Source organism: Mus caroli, unplaced genomic scaffold (assembly GCF_978045245.1).
Source record: "Mus caroli unplaced genomic scaffold, Mus_caroli_1 scaffold_13, whole genome shotgun sequence".
In the NCBI taxonomy this organism is placed as follows: Eukaryota; Metazoa; Chordata; class Mammalia; order Rodentia; family Muridae; genus Mus; species Mus caroli.
In genome coordinates, this window is record NW_028227268.1 from 16,293,184 (window position 1) to 16,308,975 (window position 15,792).

Below are 15,792 nucleotides of genomic sequence, written 5' to 3' on the forward strand. Positions count from 1 at the left end.
TTGGGTAGACAACAGTTATCAAAAAGAAGGAATAGAAGAAAGTAGTTATCATATAATTTTGTACCAGTAAAAATAAACTGAGATTTCTTTTATTCACCTGTGATGGAGTAGATTTCTTGGTCACACTGAAATAAATGCAAGGATGAGGGTACAAGAGATGGCAGTGAGGCAGGTCTGAAGAATTGTGTGACACTCTGAGTTGAGTTAAAGTTTAATGAATTTTACACATATTGGGTTACTTTTGTCCATGCATCTATGCTCCTTTGTTTGGAATTTGAGTTTTGAGTAATTACTGTGTAAATACCCTTGTCTTTTGACTACTCTCTTTGAAGAGGCTCTCCCTTTTTTCTGAGTGGCTTACTTTCTGTTTGGCATTCAGAGAACAGTAAAAATAAAAATTTAAAGATAAGTACAAGTCAGTGTATTCAACAAACTAGCAAAATAGATTTCTAAAATGAGTAGAGCAAGGACCACTGAATTTAGTAGCGGTTTGGAGGCTCGGCAGCTGCTGTCAAATGCCAAATCCAGGTAATTACATAGGAACCTCCAGTGATGGAAACACAGCCATCTATCAAATAGAACTTCCCTACTTACCAAAGCAGTCTACCTGTAACGGGTGCAATAATATCTGAATTATACAACAGGTCTATTTTCACAAAATGTTTTTGTTCTTTGTGTGTGTTGGGGGGGTGATGAAAGCAGAGAATGATGGGAGAGTCATATCTGTGAAAGTAGGCGGAAAACAGGATGACAGGTTAGTGTCTGCCTTCACAGTTTTTCTCTACCTTCTAAGGGAAATGACAAGGAGGGGGCAGGCTGTGGAGCTGACTGTGGGGGAAGGAGAGCTATGCAGTGAAGGAATGCAGCCTCAACTGCTCACATCTTTTGCAGCAGTACTGCTCAGCGTGAAGAAGAAAGAACAACAGATGATACACAGAGATAAGTAAAAAAACTCTGTAACTTTGCAGTTTTTCATTATTACTACAACTGTATCATGGTATCATTGCCTGGAGGTTCAGAAAGCCAGTGGGATTCCAAGTAACCCTACTCAAGTTTAATGTATATTAATCTGTAGAAAAGTAGGCCACACCTCTGACCTTCTTATTCCTTAACCAAAGAACTTCTGCTGCTGCAGGCAGTATTTGTAGTGTCAGCTCATACAGCAACAGATTTATGCTGAAGAATAGCTTGTAGGCTGGAGAGATGGGTAGGTGGTTAAGAGACTTGTTCTGACAAAGGACTCACGACTGAGGACCCATGACCCAGGATCAATTCCTAGCACCCACATGGCAGTTCACAGCCAACCATAAATCTAGTTTAAGGAGATATGACGTACTCATCTGAAATTAGTGGGTACCAAGCACAGATGTGGTACATATATGTAGGCAAAACATACATATTCTATACACACACACATATATATTATAAAAAAAGAAAAGAAAAAATTTGGGAGGCAGAGGCAGGTGAATTTCTGAGTTCGAGGCCAGCCTGGTCTATAGAGTGAGTTCCAGGACAGCCAGGGCTACACAGAGAAACCCTGTCTTGAAAAACCAAGAATAAAATAAAATAAGAAAAAAATTAGCTTGCATCCTGTCAGTAAAATATCATTGACTCTTCTTTAAGAAACACAGGTTTGTTGAGGATGGCAGAGGCAGAAGGTAGATCACCAACAGATTACAATGAAAATTTTGTATAAGGCAATGTTGGTTCTTTGCAGCTCTGATAGTGCCACCTATTCTATATTCTCCTATTCCCTTTTCTAGTCTTGGAAGTTTAACTAAAGGGCCAGATCTAAGCACCAACAGTGGAGAGATTATCTTATAAGTGGGGAGTGTTTCACTGTTTTTAGAGATTCCCAAGAGATAAAAGGCAACAGTATTAGAGAATAATAACTAATTATATTTGGAAAATCTGCTTTGGAGAGTATATTCAGATTGTTTTCTATTTATTTTTTGCTCTCCCAGGTTTATGTGCAGTCCTCAGATAATTTGCTTTTAGACAAAGCAGCTATCCTCGGCTTTGGGATTTATCTTCTGTTAGGCATGATCCTGCCACTGCTATCTTCCACACTGATATACCAAGGAGTCAGAGAAAGTGTTAGCCAGCCATTTTTCTTTCTGGCATACTCAAACAGCTTAACTCCTGGACTACTCAGATAAGCAGTAGTATGGTGTGATAGACAGCTAAGCATTTTAAAGAAAATACTGGGATAGGTGGGGAAATTCTCTGCAAACCATGAAGACCTACTCTTTGAGTCAATATTTCAGCATAGAAGCTATTTTAAGACTCCTTCATTATCACTGTAATTTTTCTATAAAGGACTGAACTCCCTTTCAGGCATGCTGAGTAAGTACTGTCACCAAGCTACATTCTTATCCCTAAAGCCATTCTCAATGATTAGCTAGTCATACTTCCTTTTGCAGATGATAAAACTGAGATCCAAAGAATTAAAGCAAATTTAGGGTCACAAAGTACCATATGGTCAATTTACATGTTGTGGCACAATCCCAAGTTCTTGGCTTTCACAGGACTATGTCTATGTTTACCTTAGAAGTACTTCATTTAGGAACATAAGCAAGGTATTCTTAAAATAAGAGTTCACCATATAACTGTACTCAGTAAGTTTTTCTTTTATACACCAGCTCCTTTTATATGTTAAGTATTATTAAGTGTACAATCATTTCTTTGATATAGAACCTGCTAAGCAATTTCAAAAGGAAGATGTTTAGACGGTATTCAATGAGTTCCTTATTAGGTTTCTAGACTCTGAGATTACCATACTCTCACACAAATCATTGCTAGTGGTTGTATGAAATGTGTGGTGGGCTATATTACTAATTTAATTTGGACCAGTAGAACAGAACCTTCCTTTTCTGTTCTCCTAAGATCATCAAGGAGAGGCAGACTGGTTTATACAGGAAGAACTATTACACACATCCATTTATTTTCTTTCCTCTAATAAGTTTTACCAAAAGAAAAGTCAGTCTAGGAATGGCTTCTGAAACCAGGCTGCTTTCCCTTCCTATTTATGGGCTGTAAAAACCCCCAGGAATCTCAGATCACTTATCTGGGAAATGAAGACAAAAGGATACACCTCACTGAGTTGATAAATGATTGAATGAATTAATATTTGTAAAGCACTTAAAGATTATGCGACACACATACTATGTGAGTGTTTTACTAACAAGTTATTGCAGTGGTGACTGGCCATTGAGCTTGTTGTGATTATACAGGCGAACTCTGCAACTTTCCACAAGGATGCAGAAAAAAATCTTCCAAGATACAGCTGAGTTCAAGCTTAAGCTGTGTGGCACTGATATTAGTAGCAAGAAAAGGAAGGCCACAGACTGTGTTGTCACTTAACAAGAAGTGGGCACAGGCTGAGTAACATCTGACAGTGATGGGTACAAATGATGCTACAGGAATTGCTGGAGTCACTGTGCAAAAGATAGACCAGTCACATAGCCAACATGTAAGCATCATAAATTTATTCCATATAAAGGTCGCTCCTGTTATGCTTCTGGTGACTGTTGGACATGTGGGTTAGATAAACACAGAGCATTATGATCTTTCTCTGCACCAAGGTCCTCCTCACATGGTGCAGGCTTCACAGATTAGGAATAATTTAATTTGTGGCCTAATATAAAAATGTCAGAAAATATTTTAGGGGCACAAAATAGGCAGTTTTTGTTTATTTGTAAGAAGAAATACGTACGTTTGGGGGAGGCGTGTGGGCTGTCAGAGGCGATCTGTCTCATCCGTGTACCATGGCAGCTGAGGGCCACCAGTCTGGAGATGATGGCAGTTTTGCCGAACCCAATGTTTCCCACAATCACTACTCCTTGGTTCACGCTGGCATTGGAACTCTGAAGCTGAGCATCAATCTCATGGAATACCCAATCTCGACCAACAAACACTGACTCTGTGGTAATGCTGGGCACTTCAAAGAGTAGGGGCTTCAGGGAGATGTCTGGAGGTCTGTAAGGTGCAAAGCGAACTGGAAGGAACAAGAGACAACAGAACTTAGTTCACATAGTCATCACTGAGAGAAACAGGGGAAAGATAGTTTAAGACTGTTAGTTACAGAATGATGGTATTTGGGCTTTTCAGGAAATAACAAAATTCTGAAAGTGGGTTCCACAAATAAATAATGCAGGCATGCTAGAGCCATCAGACACCACAGAGGACAGAACACACACACACATAATAAAACACAAATGAGTCATTCACAACAGTAAGACAATTAAGGCAGTCTTATAAAACTGTTAAACAGCAGGAACATCCCCCACACCAGTGATCAGCAGGAATGTAAGAGAAGTGAAAGGGTCCTAAAGAATGCTTCTCACCATTGCACACACTAGCAAGATTTTGCTTAAAGGACCCTGATATAGCTGGCTCTGGTGAGGCTATGCCAGTGCCTGGCAAATGGATGCTCACAGTCATCTATAAGATGGAACTCAGGGCCCCCAATGGAGAAGCTAGAGAAAGCACCCAAGGAGCTAAAGGGATCTGCAACCCTATAGGTGGAACAACATGATGAACTAACCAGTACCCCCCGGAGCTTGTGTATCTAGCTGCACATGTAGCAGAAGATGGCCAAGTTGGCCATCATTGGAAAGAGAGGCCCATTGGTCTTGCAAATTTTATATGCCTCAGTACAGGGGAACACCAGGGTCAAGAAGTCGGAGTGGGTGGGTAGGGAAGTGGGGGGGGGGAATGGGGGACTTTTGGGATAGCATTGGAAATGTAAATGAAGAAAATACCTAATTAAAAAAAAAAGAATGCTTCTGGGCCTGGGGAGATAAATCTCGTAATGCTAGATGTGAGGAAAGGGAGAGGTAGAGTTCTTTAGGAGAGACTCAGCTACCACTGAGCAAGCTGGTAGCTCCTTACTAACTGTTAGGTACATTTAATATTTAATAAACAATATGGTTGAAGCAGAATGTACATTGAAAATTAGTCCCAGAGAAATGCAATGCAAAGTGAATAGTCTTGTTTAGTTCTTAAAAAACAAAACAAAACAAAACCAAAAAACCAAGAACAGTAAGCCCCTTAGTTTATGACACTTTGTTTTTAATATAACATTTACTGCACTAATCCTGTTATGCCTGTCGTATTTACTTATTACATACAGATGTATGAATATATATAGATGATGTGTTCAGGTCTTTGTCTTTTAAAAGGCAAAAGACTTATGCGATGTTTTTAACTATGCTCTTATTCTGAACTATGATATACAAACATCTATTTTTCCTCTCTCTGAATTTAATAACTTATTCCTTTGACAGTTTAAATTATCACAAATCTGATATACTTATTTTATGTTACTTATATTGGATCCATTTCAGAGTTACAGAATTTGTTCACTTAAGTCTGTTTCTGTGTTCATGCTAAACTGATTTCGTTGTTATATATTATGTGATAATAAAGTCTACCATTATTTTTTAAATTAAAAAATAAAGCTCCAAAAATAATTCCAGAAATAATTTTTAGTATTAAAATATGCATATGTATGTGTGCCTGCATGAGCACACATGGCCACAAGTGTATAGTTGTCCTCGGAGGCCAGAGGGTGTTAGATCCCCTGGAGTTGCAGCTAAAGGCAGTTGTGAGTCCTGGCAAGTGGACCTGGGTCCTCTGCAGAAGCAGGAGGCAGTCTTAACTACTGGGCCATCTCTCCAGCTCAAGTCCTTTTTTTAATGAATATAACCAAAATATATCTTCATAAACAGAGGAAAAGAATCTGTTTTAGCAGATTATACATTATATATTTGAAAGTGATACTTAAATATCAATATTATCTAAGAACACTAGATAAAGGCTGGGAAGGTGGCTTGAGTGGTCTCAGTTTTAGTGGTAGAATTATTGTCCAACTTGTAGGCAAATATACAGTAATACTTATTAAATGCCACTTTGACCTTAAGATTCTATTTGAGAAATTTATTTTAAAGAAATAATTCAGATCACACACATAATCACATTCTTGGTAGCATGTATATGGCAGATTATATAGATACTAAAATAGCAAATAATATAAAATTTGCAAAATTATGAAAGTACATATTTATGATATAAAAGAAAATACATATTATTACATTTAAAGTATATCCAATGGAAGATAATATACACAGTAAAACATGGTCAATGGCATCTTTGATAATTTTCTAAAAGTTAACATTTCAATATGAATTTTAATTATATTAAAAAGAACTAAGGCTTGGGCGATGGAGAGATCAAGGTAGCTGTTGACAAGATGAGGACCTTAGCTTGGATCCCTAGGACCCAGGTAGAAGTTGGGAGCTAAGAAAAAGAAGGCAACTGAATCCCTGGAGCTAATTGGTTAGCCGGTTTAGACAAACAGATGAACTCTACATTCAGTGAGAGACCTTGCCTAAAACAGAACAAAGCAAGTGGAGAGTCCTGGAAGACAGGTGATATTGACTCTTTACTCCCACATGGACAGGGACATGCACTCCAAACACAGACACTCTAAAAAGGCCTAAACCTGAACTGCAATCTTACAGGTAGATAGAATAAGAGAATATTTTATCAAAAGGATTGATTTCCTTTATTAAGGGATGATGTAACTCAATCAAACAATCAAACGAATAGTATATTGAACAAGCAAGTTTATACTTTTGGGTGTTTTTCTCTTATAATCAATATATATATACATATGAAAAATATATATTTACTATGGTTTTTAAATTTTTATATTTTTTAGCTATAAACTGCATATCCCTAATCAAAAATAGAAATCTGAAATGACAAAAAATTTGATCTGGGTCCTAAGCATTTTGGATAAGGGATACTTGACATGTGTTACAGAATGATTAAAATATAAAATCAGCCTTTTCTGTCAGAATGTTCTGAATGTCAGGTTAAGCAATAGTTTATACCTCTCTTATGGCAATGGCTCACTGAAGTGGATCTAACACAAAGATAACATCAGTGGAGAGGCAAAGAGACCCTGAAGATTTCCCACTTGGAAGTCCTGGAGAATGCTAAGAAGGCAGGATGCAGGGAGATGCCAAAAGCTTAGTGATAATTGTAAAGGGAAAATAAATCTTGAGATTTTTCTAGTTTCAAACCTAAAGGCTTATGGAAGTGAGAAGAACCCAAATCTTGGTGCAAAATGAGATTTTTATCACTGTGTAGAAATAGTTTTCTTACTTTAAAGTCTTATCTTCTAAATATAAGCTGGAAACAAAGTCTTAACATTTAGGGAGAAAGAATTAAAACTTGAGATACATTGGTGTATGCTCAATTTTAACTGAAGCAAACAATACTGTCTGCAGAATTAATCTCTATATAAAAATCAAAGAATTATCTGTATTGATTATGTGGCATTTTTATACCTATCTAAGCACTGCACTGAGTCTGAACTCTACAGAGCATCAAAAACTAATAGAATCCTATAATTATTTCCTAAAGTTACATAGGCCTCCAGGATGAGGCATATATGTAGGATTAGGTCTGAGTTTGTCTAAGACAAATTGGATGAAAATTAATGTCATGCTGTATTAAGGACAGAGACACTTATATGAGTTGTCATAAGTATTTACTCACACAGGAAAGGTCAGGAGCCTGAAAAGGGGTGGAGTTCATAAGATCTGTTATTAACAAAGCAGAGGTGGCAAAGGGCACCTTTCTTACTTAATATTTGCAGCTGAGACTAGAATGACTAGTGTTAGCACTGGACCTGTCTGATGACAAAAAGGACCATGTAACTCCTCACATAAGAGTCTCCAGTAATTTTCTACCTCTTTTCATTGCATGCAAGGCTCTGGATGATCTGGAGCCTGCCTAATATTATATGATCTCTAGGCCCAAGCTATTCTGGTCTTCTGGTTCCCACCTGCTGTTCTGACTAGTTAGGACGTTTCTTCTCTGGCTGTTCACCTGGTAAGCTCATTTTTATTCTTCAGGTTTCACCTTAAATATTACGTTGTCAGAGAGGCTTCCTTTGATAACTTTATAGAGTATGTTCTTATACCTCCATCATCTTCTTTATGCAAAAGGTTTCTATCAGTGATAACAGACATATTTGTTTCAATTAGTGAATTCTCAAAATGTTGTTTTATTTCCTTCTCTCACATTGTAATCTAATGCAACAGTTTATTTTTGCTTGTTTCCTTATTTATTCTCATTTCCTTAATGAAAGTGTAAGCTCTATGGAGGCAGGAGCCATCACTGTATCAGCAGCAGATATGGTTTCTGAGGTCTACAGTAAAGCATCAAGAAATGCTTTTTGGGTGAATGAATAATGAAGAAGGGATGCACTCCTGTGATTCTTATTGGAAGGATTTTCATGTATTAGGGGAAGAGAAAAGTGTTTTGTCACTGTACCGGAGCCCACACATGTCTCCAGAATGTAATTAAAATCAAAGTTCCTGTTACTTAAGAATCAAACTTGCCCTAGCAATCTCAGCCTGTGTCCTAAGTCTTGAGTAGTTTTCCTTTGAAAGAGTTCTTACCCCAGTCACCTCTGCTGACTTCTAAGTGTTTCCAAACCTCCCTTAGGCTTCCCCTGTTAATTCTTCAGTTTTGGACCTGGGTTCTCTAACTTCACTTACTGCCTCAGACATCTTCTATTGAATATCCTACCATACCAATTTTTATTACAATGATTACATTATTTCTCATATGATCTCCAATGGCCCCTTTTGCCACGTTAAATCTAAAAATCCTCACCAGACTCTCAGGGCTTTCTGTAATGTAACTCAACTCTTAATTACTCCTGTCTGTCTCTCTCCAGAGCCTTATGTATAGACTATCCCCCTGCCTCAGCCTCATCTCTGGCTTATGCAGTACTAGAGATCAAACCCATGGTTTTGTGCATCGAGGCCAACAGTACTAACCAAGCTGCTTCCCCAGGCCTCTTTAGTTTAAATCCATTGCTTCCTTTAGCTCATAGTACCCGTTTAGTTCAGCTGATTTCTTTGTCTGGCTAAGTCTAATGTCTTAGATTCTTCAGGGTAATTTTTGTCAGTTTACTTTTTCTGATAAATGAAAAAATTCAATGTTTTTATACATTCTCTATTTTTTTTTTAGAATTTCATTTTGAATATTATGTGGTAAGTAAGTAGAGATTTTGAATTATTCCTTTGAAGGTTCGCTGTTGTTTTGAGAATGTAGTTCTTTCATGTGTCATTTCTGAAATAGCTATAGTCATTATTTTGAGACAAGGAATATATTGTGCATACTGGTCTTAAACTCTTGGGCCCAAGCATGCTGTCTGCTTCAGCCTCCCACACAGCCGGCATCCAAAAGCATCCCACTGTGTGTGCTTTGCTCTCTCTCAATCAGTTTTGCAAAGACTTTATTTCCGTGTCACCATCCAGTCTCTCTGTTCTACTGTCCTAGTAGTCAACTAGTAGTCTTAAAAGATTCATCAAATGTTGAAGCTAAGTATCATTTTTATTCATCAGTCTCCTGGTTAAGTTTTGCCTAAATTCTAGAGAGATGAGCAGTTGAACAGTTTATTTTGAAGGCTTTGGTTCTTGGAGTTCTTTTCATCATTTTATGTGATGTCACTTGTATCAGTGGCTAACAACTCAGAGGGGATCTTGGGTATTTTAGTACCTTTTCTAGAGGACAGGAGTGGGGAGGCAAGAGGGGAAGGAGCTTGGTAGGAAGAGGGAGAGAGAAAGAGTAAACTGGCTATATCAGAATTCCAGAGAGGAAGGAGAAAATACAAAGATCAAAACCTAGTTGGCATGACCCATTGATACATGCCTTAGGGAAGTAAAAAGGAAGTGAGGTCAACTCTTGCTCAGGCCTGCTTCAGGGTGAGCTCTTCTGATCAGAAGGGAAATCGTGAACTTTTCTTGAAAAAAAATTCTTATAATATTTTTATAGCTGTGTCTCTCTCTTTAGGACTAGAGACTTAAGTTCACATAACTGGTTTTAAAATTTGAATAAAAATCCAATTCTGACTGCTAGGTCCAGGCCTTTTCTATGATACTGAATCTTCTGTACAGGATGTGAGCACTGCAGGGGATGAACTAGGTTTATCATTGTTTGCTTCCTAGCTTGTCTCTGTTCTTGCCTTTTAAGAATTATGTTTGGGGGCTGCAGAGATGGCTCTATTGGGAAAGTGTGTGCTGTTCAGGCACGAACCAGACTTCAGACCCTCAGTGCTCACTGAGAGCCTGGTGTGGTTACGCATGCCTGTGGGAGGAAGAACACAAGTCTGGCCAGAGACTGCATTTCCAGTGAGAATAGTTACTGAGAGGCTGAACTCCTTTTTAAACAGAATTATCTCTTTGGGTCTAAGATTACTCTAGATTTTGTTTCAAAGGAGACTTTCCTGAAGTTGATTAAAGCTAATTTATAATATGGAATATGGAGTAAGCAGTGATTCAACGTATTTCCATTTTAGAGAATAATTTTATTAAGATAGCTTCTGGCACTGGGCAGATGGCACATCCATGTAATCTCAGAATTTGGGAGGCAGAGTCAGAAGATCACTTCATGTTTGAGGTCAGCCTAGGCTACAGAGAGTTCTAGGTCAGCACTGGATACAGTCAAACAAAGACAAGGCCTCTCATGGACACAATGTTGCATGGCACCTTATCCTACTGAGAAGGCTTTGACATTTTAAAAAGTTATTTTAAACTTTTTCTAAAAATGTAATCTATTCACAAAAGTCTCAAGAGAAGAACACAGACAAAATTAGAGCAGTGCCATATGGTAAAACAACTGCAGGCACCAAGAAGAGCCAAAAACCAGTTTCTGTACCTCAGCACCTAGGACTTCTGTCAGACTGACGTTAAAAGAAAGCCTTATTTTTAATGTACCCAATCATAAATTTAGGATAGGACTGTGGGGGCAGGGAAATAATAATCTCTGTCAGATCATTCGTAATGACTGTTTATTTTGGATATCAGCTAGTTTCAAAGAGCTTTCCCATGGTAGAAACCACCAGAATATTCCATCGAGAAGTTACTACTGCAACTTCTCCTGAGGGAGAAGGTGACTTAGTCCTATTCAGTGGCAGTGCATGGGTACCAGGCAGCACTCCCAGGGAGTAAGAAGACCACCACACCCACCCTTTTAAAATATTCTAGTAAACTATACTAACCATAATGTGTGTTGAAATGCTCATAGGAAGGCAGGGTAAGAATGATGTGGATACATGAAAAGACACATGGAAAACCAAGAAGCACTTATTATTTTTCCAACTCTTTGTATATCTGAAAAAATTTTAAACAAAATAATATACAGAGAAAACATTTTAACACAGGATTCAAGTAAGACGAGTTTTGGAAAGAAACTTTTTCAAGGGATATGAGAACCACTCTCTTGAGCTTGTGGGAAAGCTCAGTGGATAAGGTGCTTGCCACCAAGGCTGGTCAGAATTCAATACCCAGGACCCACATGGCAGAAGTAGAAAACTGACTCCCACAAGTTGTGCTGACATTTATAGGCACATGCTAGGGTACATGCACAAACCTATATGCACACACAGACATACAGAAAATCAATCAATAACTGTAACCTTCCTGCGTACCACTTTAGACTCATTCAGTGTGTGCATCTTTTCAATGTAAATTATGCTTGTGGTAACACATGAACTATTTCTAGGATTATTCTCTTATAAGCTCATCACTAGTTACAGTTATATATTTAGGTTATAGGAAAAAAATCTCTTTTTTTAAAGGCAAGGATAAAACTTAAGAAAAAAAAACCCCAAAACAAAGGAAAATTAAATAAGCCCAAGATTTATTAAAGCTAACAAACCTGCTCATTCAAATGTAAATAGAAATAGCTAAGGGGGAGAGGAGGCAGGATGGAAAGTTGGGACATGAATGCTCTAAATGGTTTTTTACTAAAGCATACTTATTCATGGAAAATACCATGAGTCAGTTGAAACAAAGTCACTTATAGGCCTGGCAGAAGAAAGGTTGTACATCATGTAGACAGGGTCTGGTACAAATAAAACTACAACTGGCCTAGCTTGTATCCTTCCAGAAGGAACACAAAATCTAGCTTGGAAGTACCTCTGTTCCTCAGAGTAAAAGATAATTTCTGGTTCATCCTTAGAGTTCTTTCCATGAATATAATTTTTTACACAAAGCAAGAGAGAAAACATCTATGTTTCAAACAAAACTTGAAAATATTACTAACACACACATACCCAGAAGGCTTATTTGCTTAGACAGAGCCTTTCTAGATAGTTCAGGCATGACATGAATCTTGCAATCCTCCTTCACCAGCCTCCCAAGGACAGGAATTGTGGGGCTGAGTATGCCAACGTGCAGTTTAGTTACTCTTCTTGAAAAAGCAGTTCTTAAAACTTTTATTAGATGATGATGATGATGATGATGAGTGTGTGTGCATGCCCATGTGCCCACAGACTCGTGTGCAGCATATGCTTGTGTGTGAGATTGTGGGTATGTATATTCAATGGCACACTGGTTCTGGTTTATTTATTCTTAAGAAATATTTAGGGCTTGGGGAGAGATGGCTCAGCAGGTAATGACAGTTGTCACCAAATCTGGTGATTTGAATTTGATCTCTAGGACCATTGTGGTAGAAGGAAATGACTCCAGCAGGTTTCCTCTGACTTTTGTGCACACACACACATATACATACACATACAGTATATGAAAGAAAGCTTAAAAAAAAAAAAGAAGAGTGAAGTATTTAACCAAGGCAGGGGATCACTTGTTTACTGAGTTTCCATATGGGCTGATTAACTGACAAGAGTCGAGCCTGCTTATTCTGGGTCCTCAGGAAAAGAATAATGGACAGGAAATAGATCTTTGAATATGTGAAACAATTTGAATGAGGTCCTATAAAAATAGTGTAAAGACAATGTTCTGAAAAATGTTTATACTAGACAAATTCTGTTAAAAAAATAGAAGCAGAAACAGCTTTTGGAGCAACAGGAAAACCTAGGAGACTGGGTAAAATGGTAGACTCAGGCCTGAGGTGCCTCAGTTTGGATCTGTCTCTGTTACTTGCTATCTGTGGCCTAGTTACTTATGTTAGCAGTTTGTCAGCGTCTCATCTTCATGTAAGGTAACCTGTACCACTGTGAAGAGTACGTGTTGTTGTTTAGGACTTGTCTAACTGCAATCACTTCCCATATCATGAACTAAAACAGATATTTAGTGAATCCACTTAATCATCTCTCTCCCACAGACATTTCATTAAAAAAACCAAAAAGGATAGTGAGAACATACTGGCTCTTTTCAGGCCACCTTCTCTTTGAGGTTTCTGTCTTATCTCTCTTCTTTCTTTGACTACCCAACTTTTTCGAAGAACCACTTAGCAATCTTCTTTCACAGTAATAACTCAGAGCCTGGCTTCTACCCATATTACTGGGCTGAAATTATTTTGGTAATGTCACTGATATCTTTTTGGTAAGTGATTTATTTTCTATTTTTATGCTTCACATTGTTTATGATTTCACAATGTTATGATATCACATTGTTAAACCAATCTCTAACTCTTGACGGGGTGGGTTTTCCTTTATGACCACCACTAAAGTACTAGAATCCTTGGTTTATATATTACTATCCCCACATCTAAGTGGGATAGATTAAAGTCTGTCACAGCTTTTTAAGTGATGATGGTTCTCAGGCTTAAATTTCTACTCTAGACCTCAATCCTAAATGCATCATTTCCAACAACTCATGACCATTATCCGTGTAGCTGTGCCTGGTGGTGTAGGCCTGTTGTTCCAGCTACTGTGGGAGGCTAAGCCAGGAGGATTACTACTTCAAGGCTTTCCTGGGCTGGTGAGTTTAATGCTGGCTGACAACTTAATGAGACCCTACCTTAAGATAAAAAGGGGTTCAGGGTTGTAGTTAGAGCTAGGTGACTTAACTTGCACTCAAGAGGCTCTAGGTTCAACGTCCACTACCTGGGGAAAATAAGTCATCTGCTTGGATAGTTAACAGGAATCACAACCTTAGAAAATTTCACTAAGATGCTTTTACTTCCTTGAGCAGTGAGTTTCTTGATTACCATTGGTTTACACAGGTAGTAAAGTATCACTATGTGTTCTCTCTTCTAAGATAAAAACTTGTGACTTATCTAGGATTTTTTCCTGCTTCTCCAATAATTAGTCACAGTGTTTTAAGTTCTTTAAAGAAAGGGAACTATATATTACTATGTAGCTAAGGATGACTCTAAACTGATCTTCCCGCCTCCATTCATGTGCTAGGAATCACATCCAGGACATGCTGGGTAGGCACTCTACCAACTGAGCTATATTCCTAGCCACTAACATTGGTCTTACAGGAAAATATTTGTTTAAAAAACAATCTTGATTGGAATTCTCGGGGAGAAGACAAGAATCATCAGAGAATTATGAAAGAAACAAGGAAAACCCAGTTCCTGGAAAGGTTACGACTTTCTATATGCTTCATCAAATTTAGTACCTAATATATAGGGAAAATATAAAAAGTAATATCTTAAAAATGAGAAAGATTTACAACATATGCAACTCAGTTGGAGTTTTACATTATTAGACTGTTGGCATTGAGAATGGGACATACTTGTTTGTAGATGTATCAAAACTAGTTATTCTAATTACTTGAAATTTAAGAGTAACATTTCTAAGTTAACTTTTATTAATGAAATTTTATAATGAAATTTTGCAAATGAAATTTCCAGTTCTATAATTTTATTAGTATCTTGGGAAATTATTCCATAAAAATATTTCACATATAAATCTTAAATTATTTTAATGAACTCAAAAGTGTTGCAAACATTAGCCAAGTGAATTTATTGACATTATGCGTTACTTCAATTGATTTTTTTTAATACTTTTGAGAAATCTTAATCTGAAAGTTAATTCTTTAAGTCTAATTCAGTTGAAAACATCTCATATAAAAACTTTTTATGTATTAGCTCTTTGAGTTTTCTAATGGTAAGATTTAGTAATTTACCAAGTAGGACTGGTTTATATAAAAACCAGACCCGTGTGTAAGCAGAGCAGCTATACCTTAGTGACTAGTTACAACAAACAGAGCAAACCAAGCCAAACTAAACAAAAAACACAAGGACAGCCAGACAGCTAAGTGGGTGCAGGTACTTCCTGCCAAGCCTGACAGCCTGAGCTTAGTCCCCAGGACACACAGTCAAAGAAGAGAACAGACTCCTGTAAGCCATCTCCTGATCTCCACATGCATTATACAGCACATTTACCCTGACAAAATAAATAAAATGTAATAAAAACTTAAAAAAAATCATAGCCAGACTACTCAAATAAAGCAGTCTAGTTTTTATCAGATGCTAAAAAAATTCAACTTAAATTATGAATTTTCAAATTTTAAAGCACTTTGTAGAAGAGTTGGCTATGGGGAAAGAGAGATGTCATACAACTAGAACATATAGTTTGCTATCTAACAGTCACATGCTGGAATTTTTGTGAATGTAAGCTTCCTCTAGCTTTTGAATTTACTTAAGAAGGACATTTAATGTTGCTTATAAAAATAATAAACAACAGCGATGAAAAATTCTGATGGAAATATTCCCTTGTAAATGTGCCAGTCAGCCAGGCAATGATTAGGATGACTAAGCAAGCTCAGGGCTGCATGAGTCAGTGGGTTAACGCAATAGCATTCAGTTTCATGACATGCATCTTAGTCAGCTTCATAAAGAATTCATTGTTTCAGAAATGTGAGGGACTCATACATGGTGTGATGTACTCATTTCATTTAATGAAAATTAAAGTTACTGCTTTGAAAGCATGAACTCAAAGCCAACTTAACTGTTGCAGGGCCAATTTTACAAAACTTGTGCCAATAACCAGACAGCCATTTTCACACTTGC

At 37.5% G+C, this 15,792-nt stretch overlaps 1 protein-coding gene across 9 annotated transcripts in view; it reads right to left on the minus strand.

Moving 5' to 3' along the window:
• The window catches only part of Tanc2 (tetratricopeptide repeat, ankyrin repeat and coiled-coil containing 2), a 335,376-nt gene that overhangs the window by 93,273 nt on the left and 226,311 nt on the right, over nt 1-15,792 (minus strand). For all 9 annotated transcript variants that reach the window (XM_029484221.2, XM_029484218.2, XM_029484223.2 and 6 more), the window contains one exon: nt 3,716-3,997. In XM_029484221.2, the coding sequence (XP_029340081.1) occupies nt 3,716-3,997 (282 nt within the window). The remainder of the gene's footprint in view (nt 1-3,715; nt 3,998-15,792) is intronic.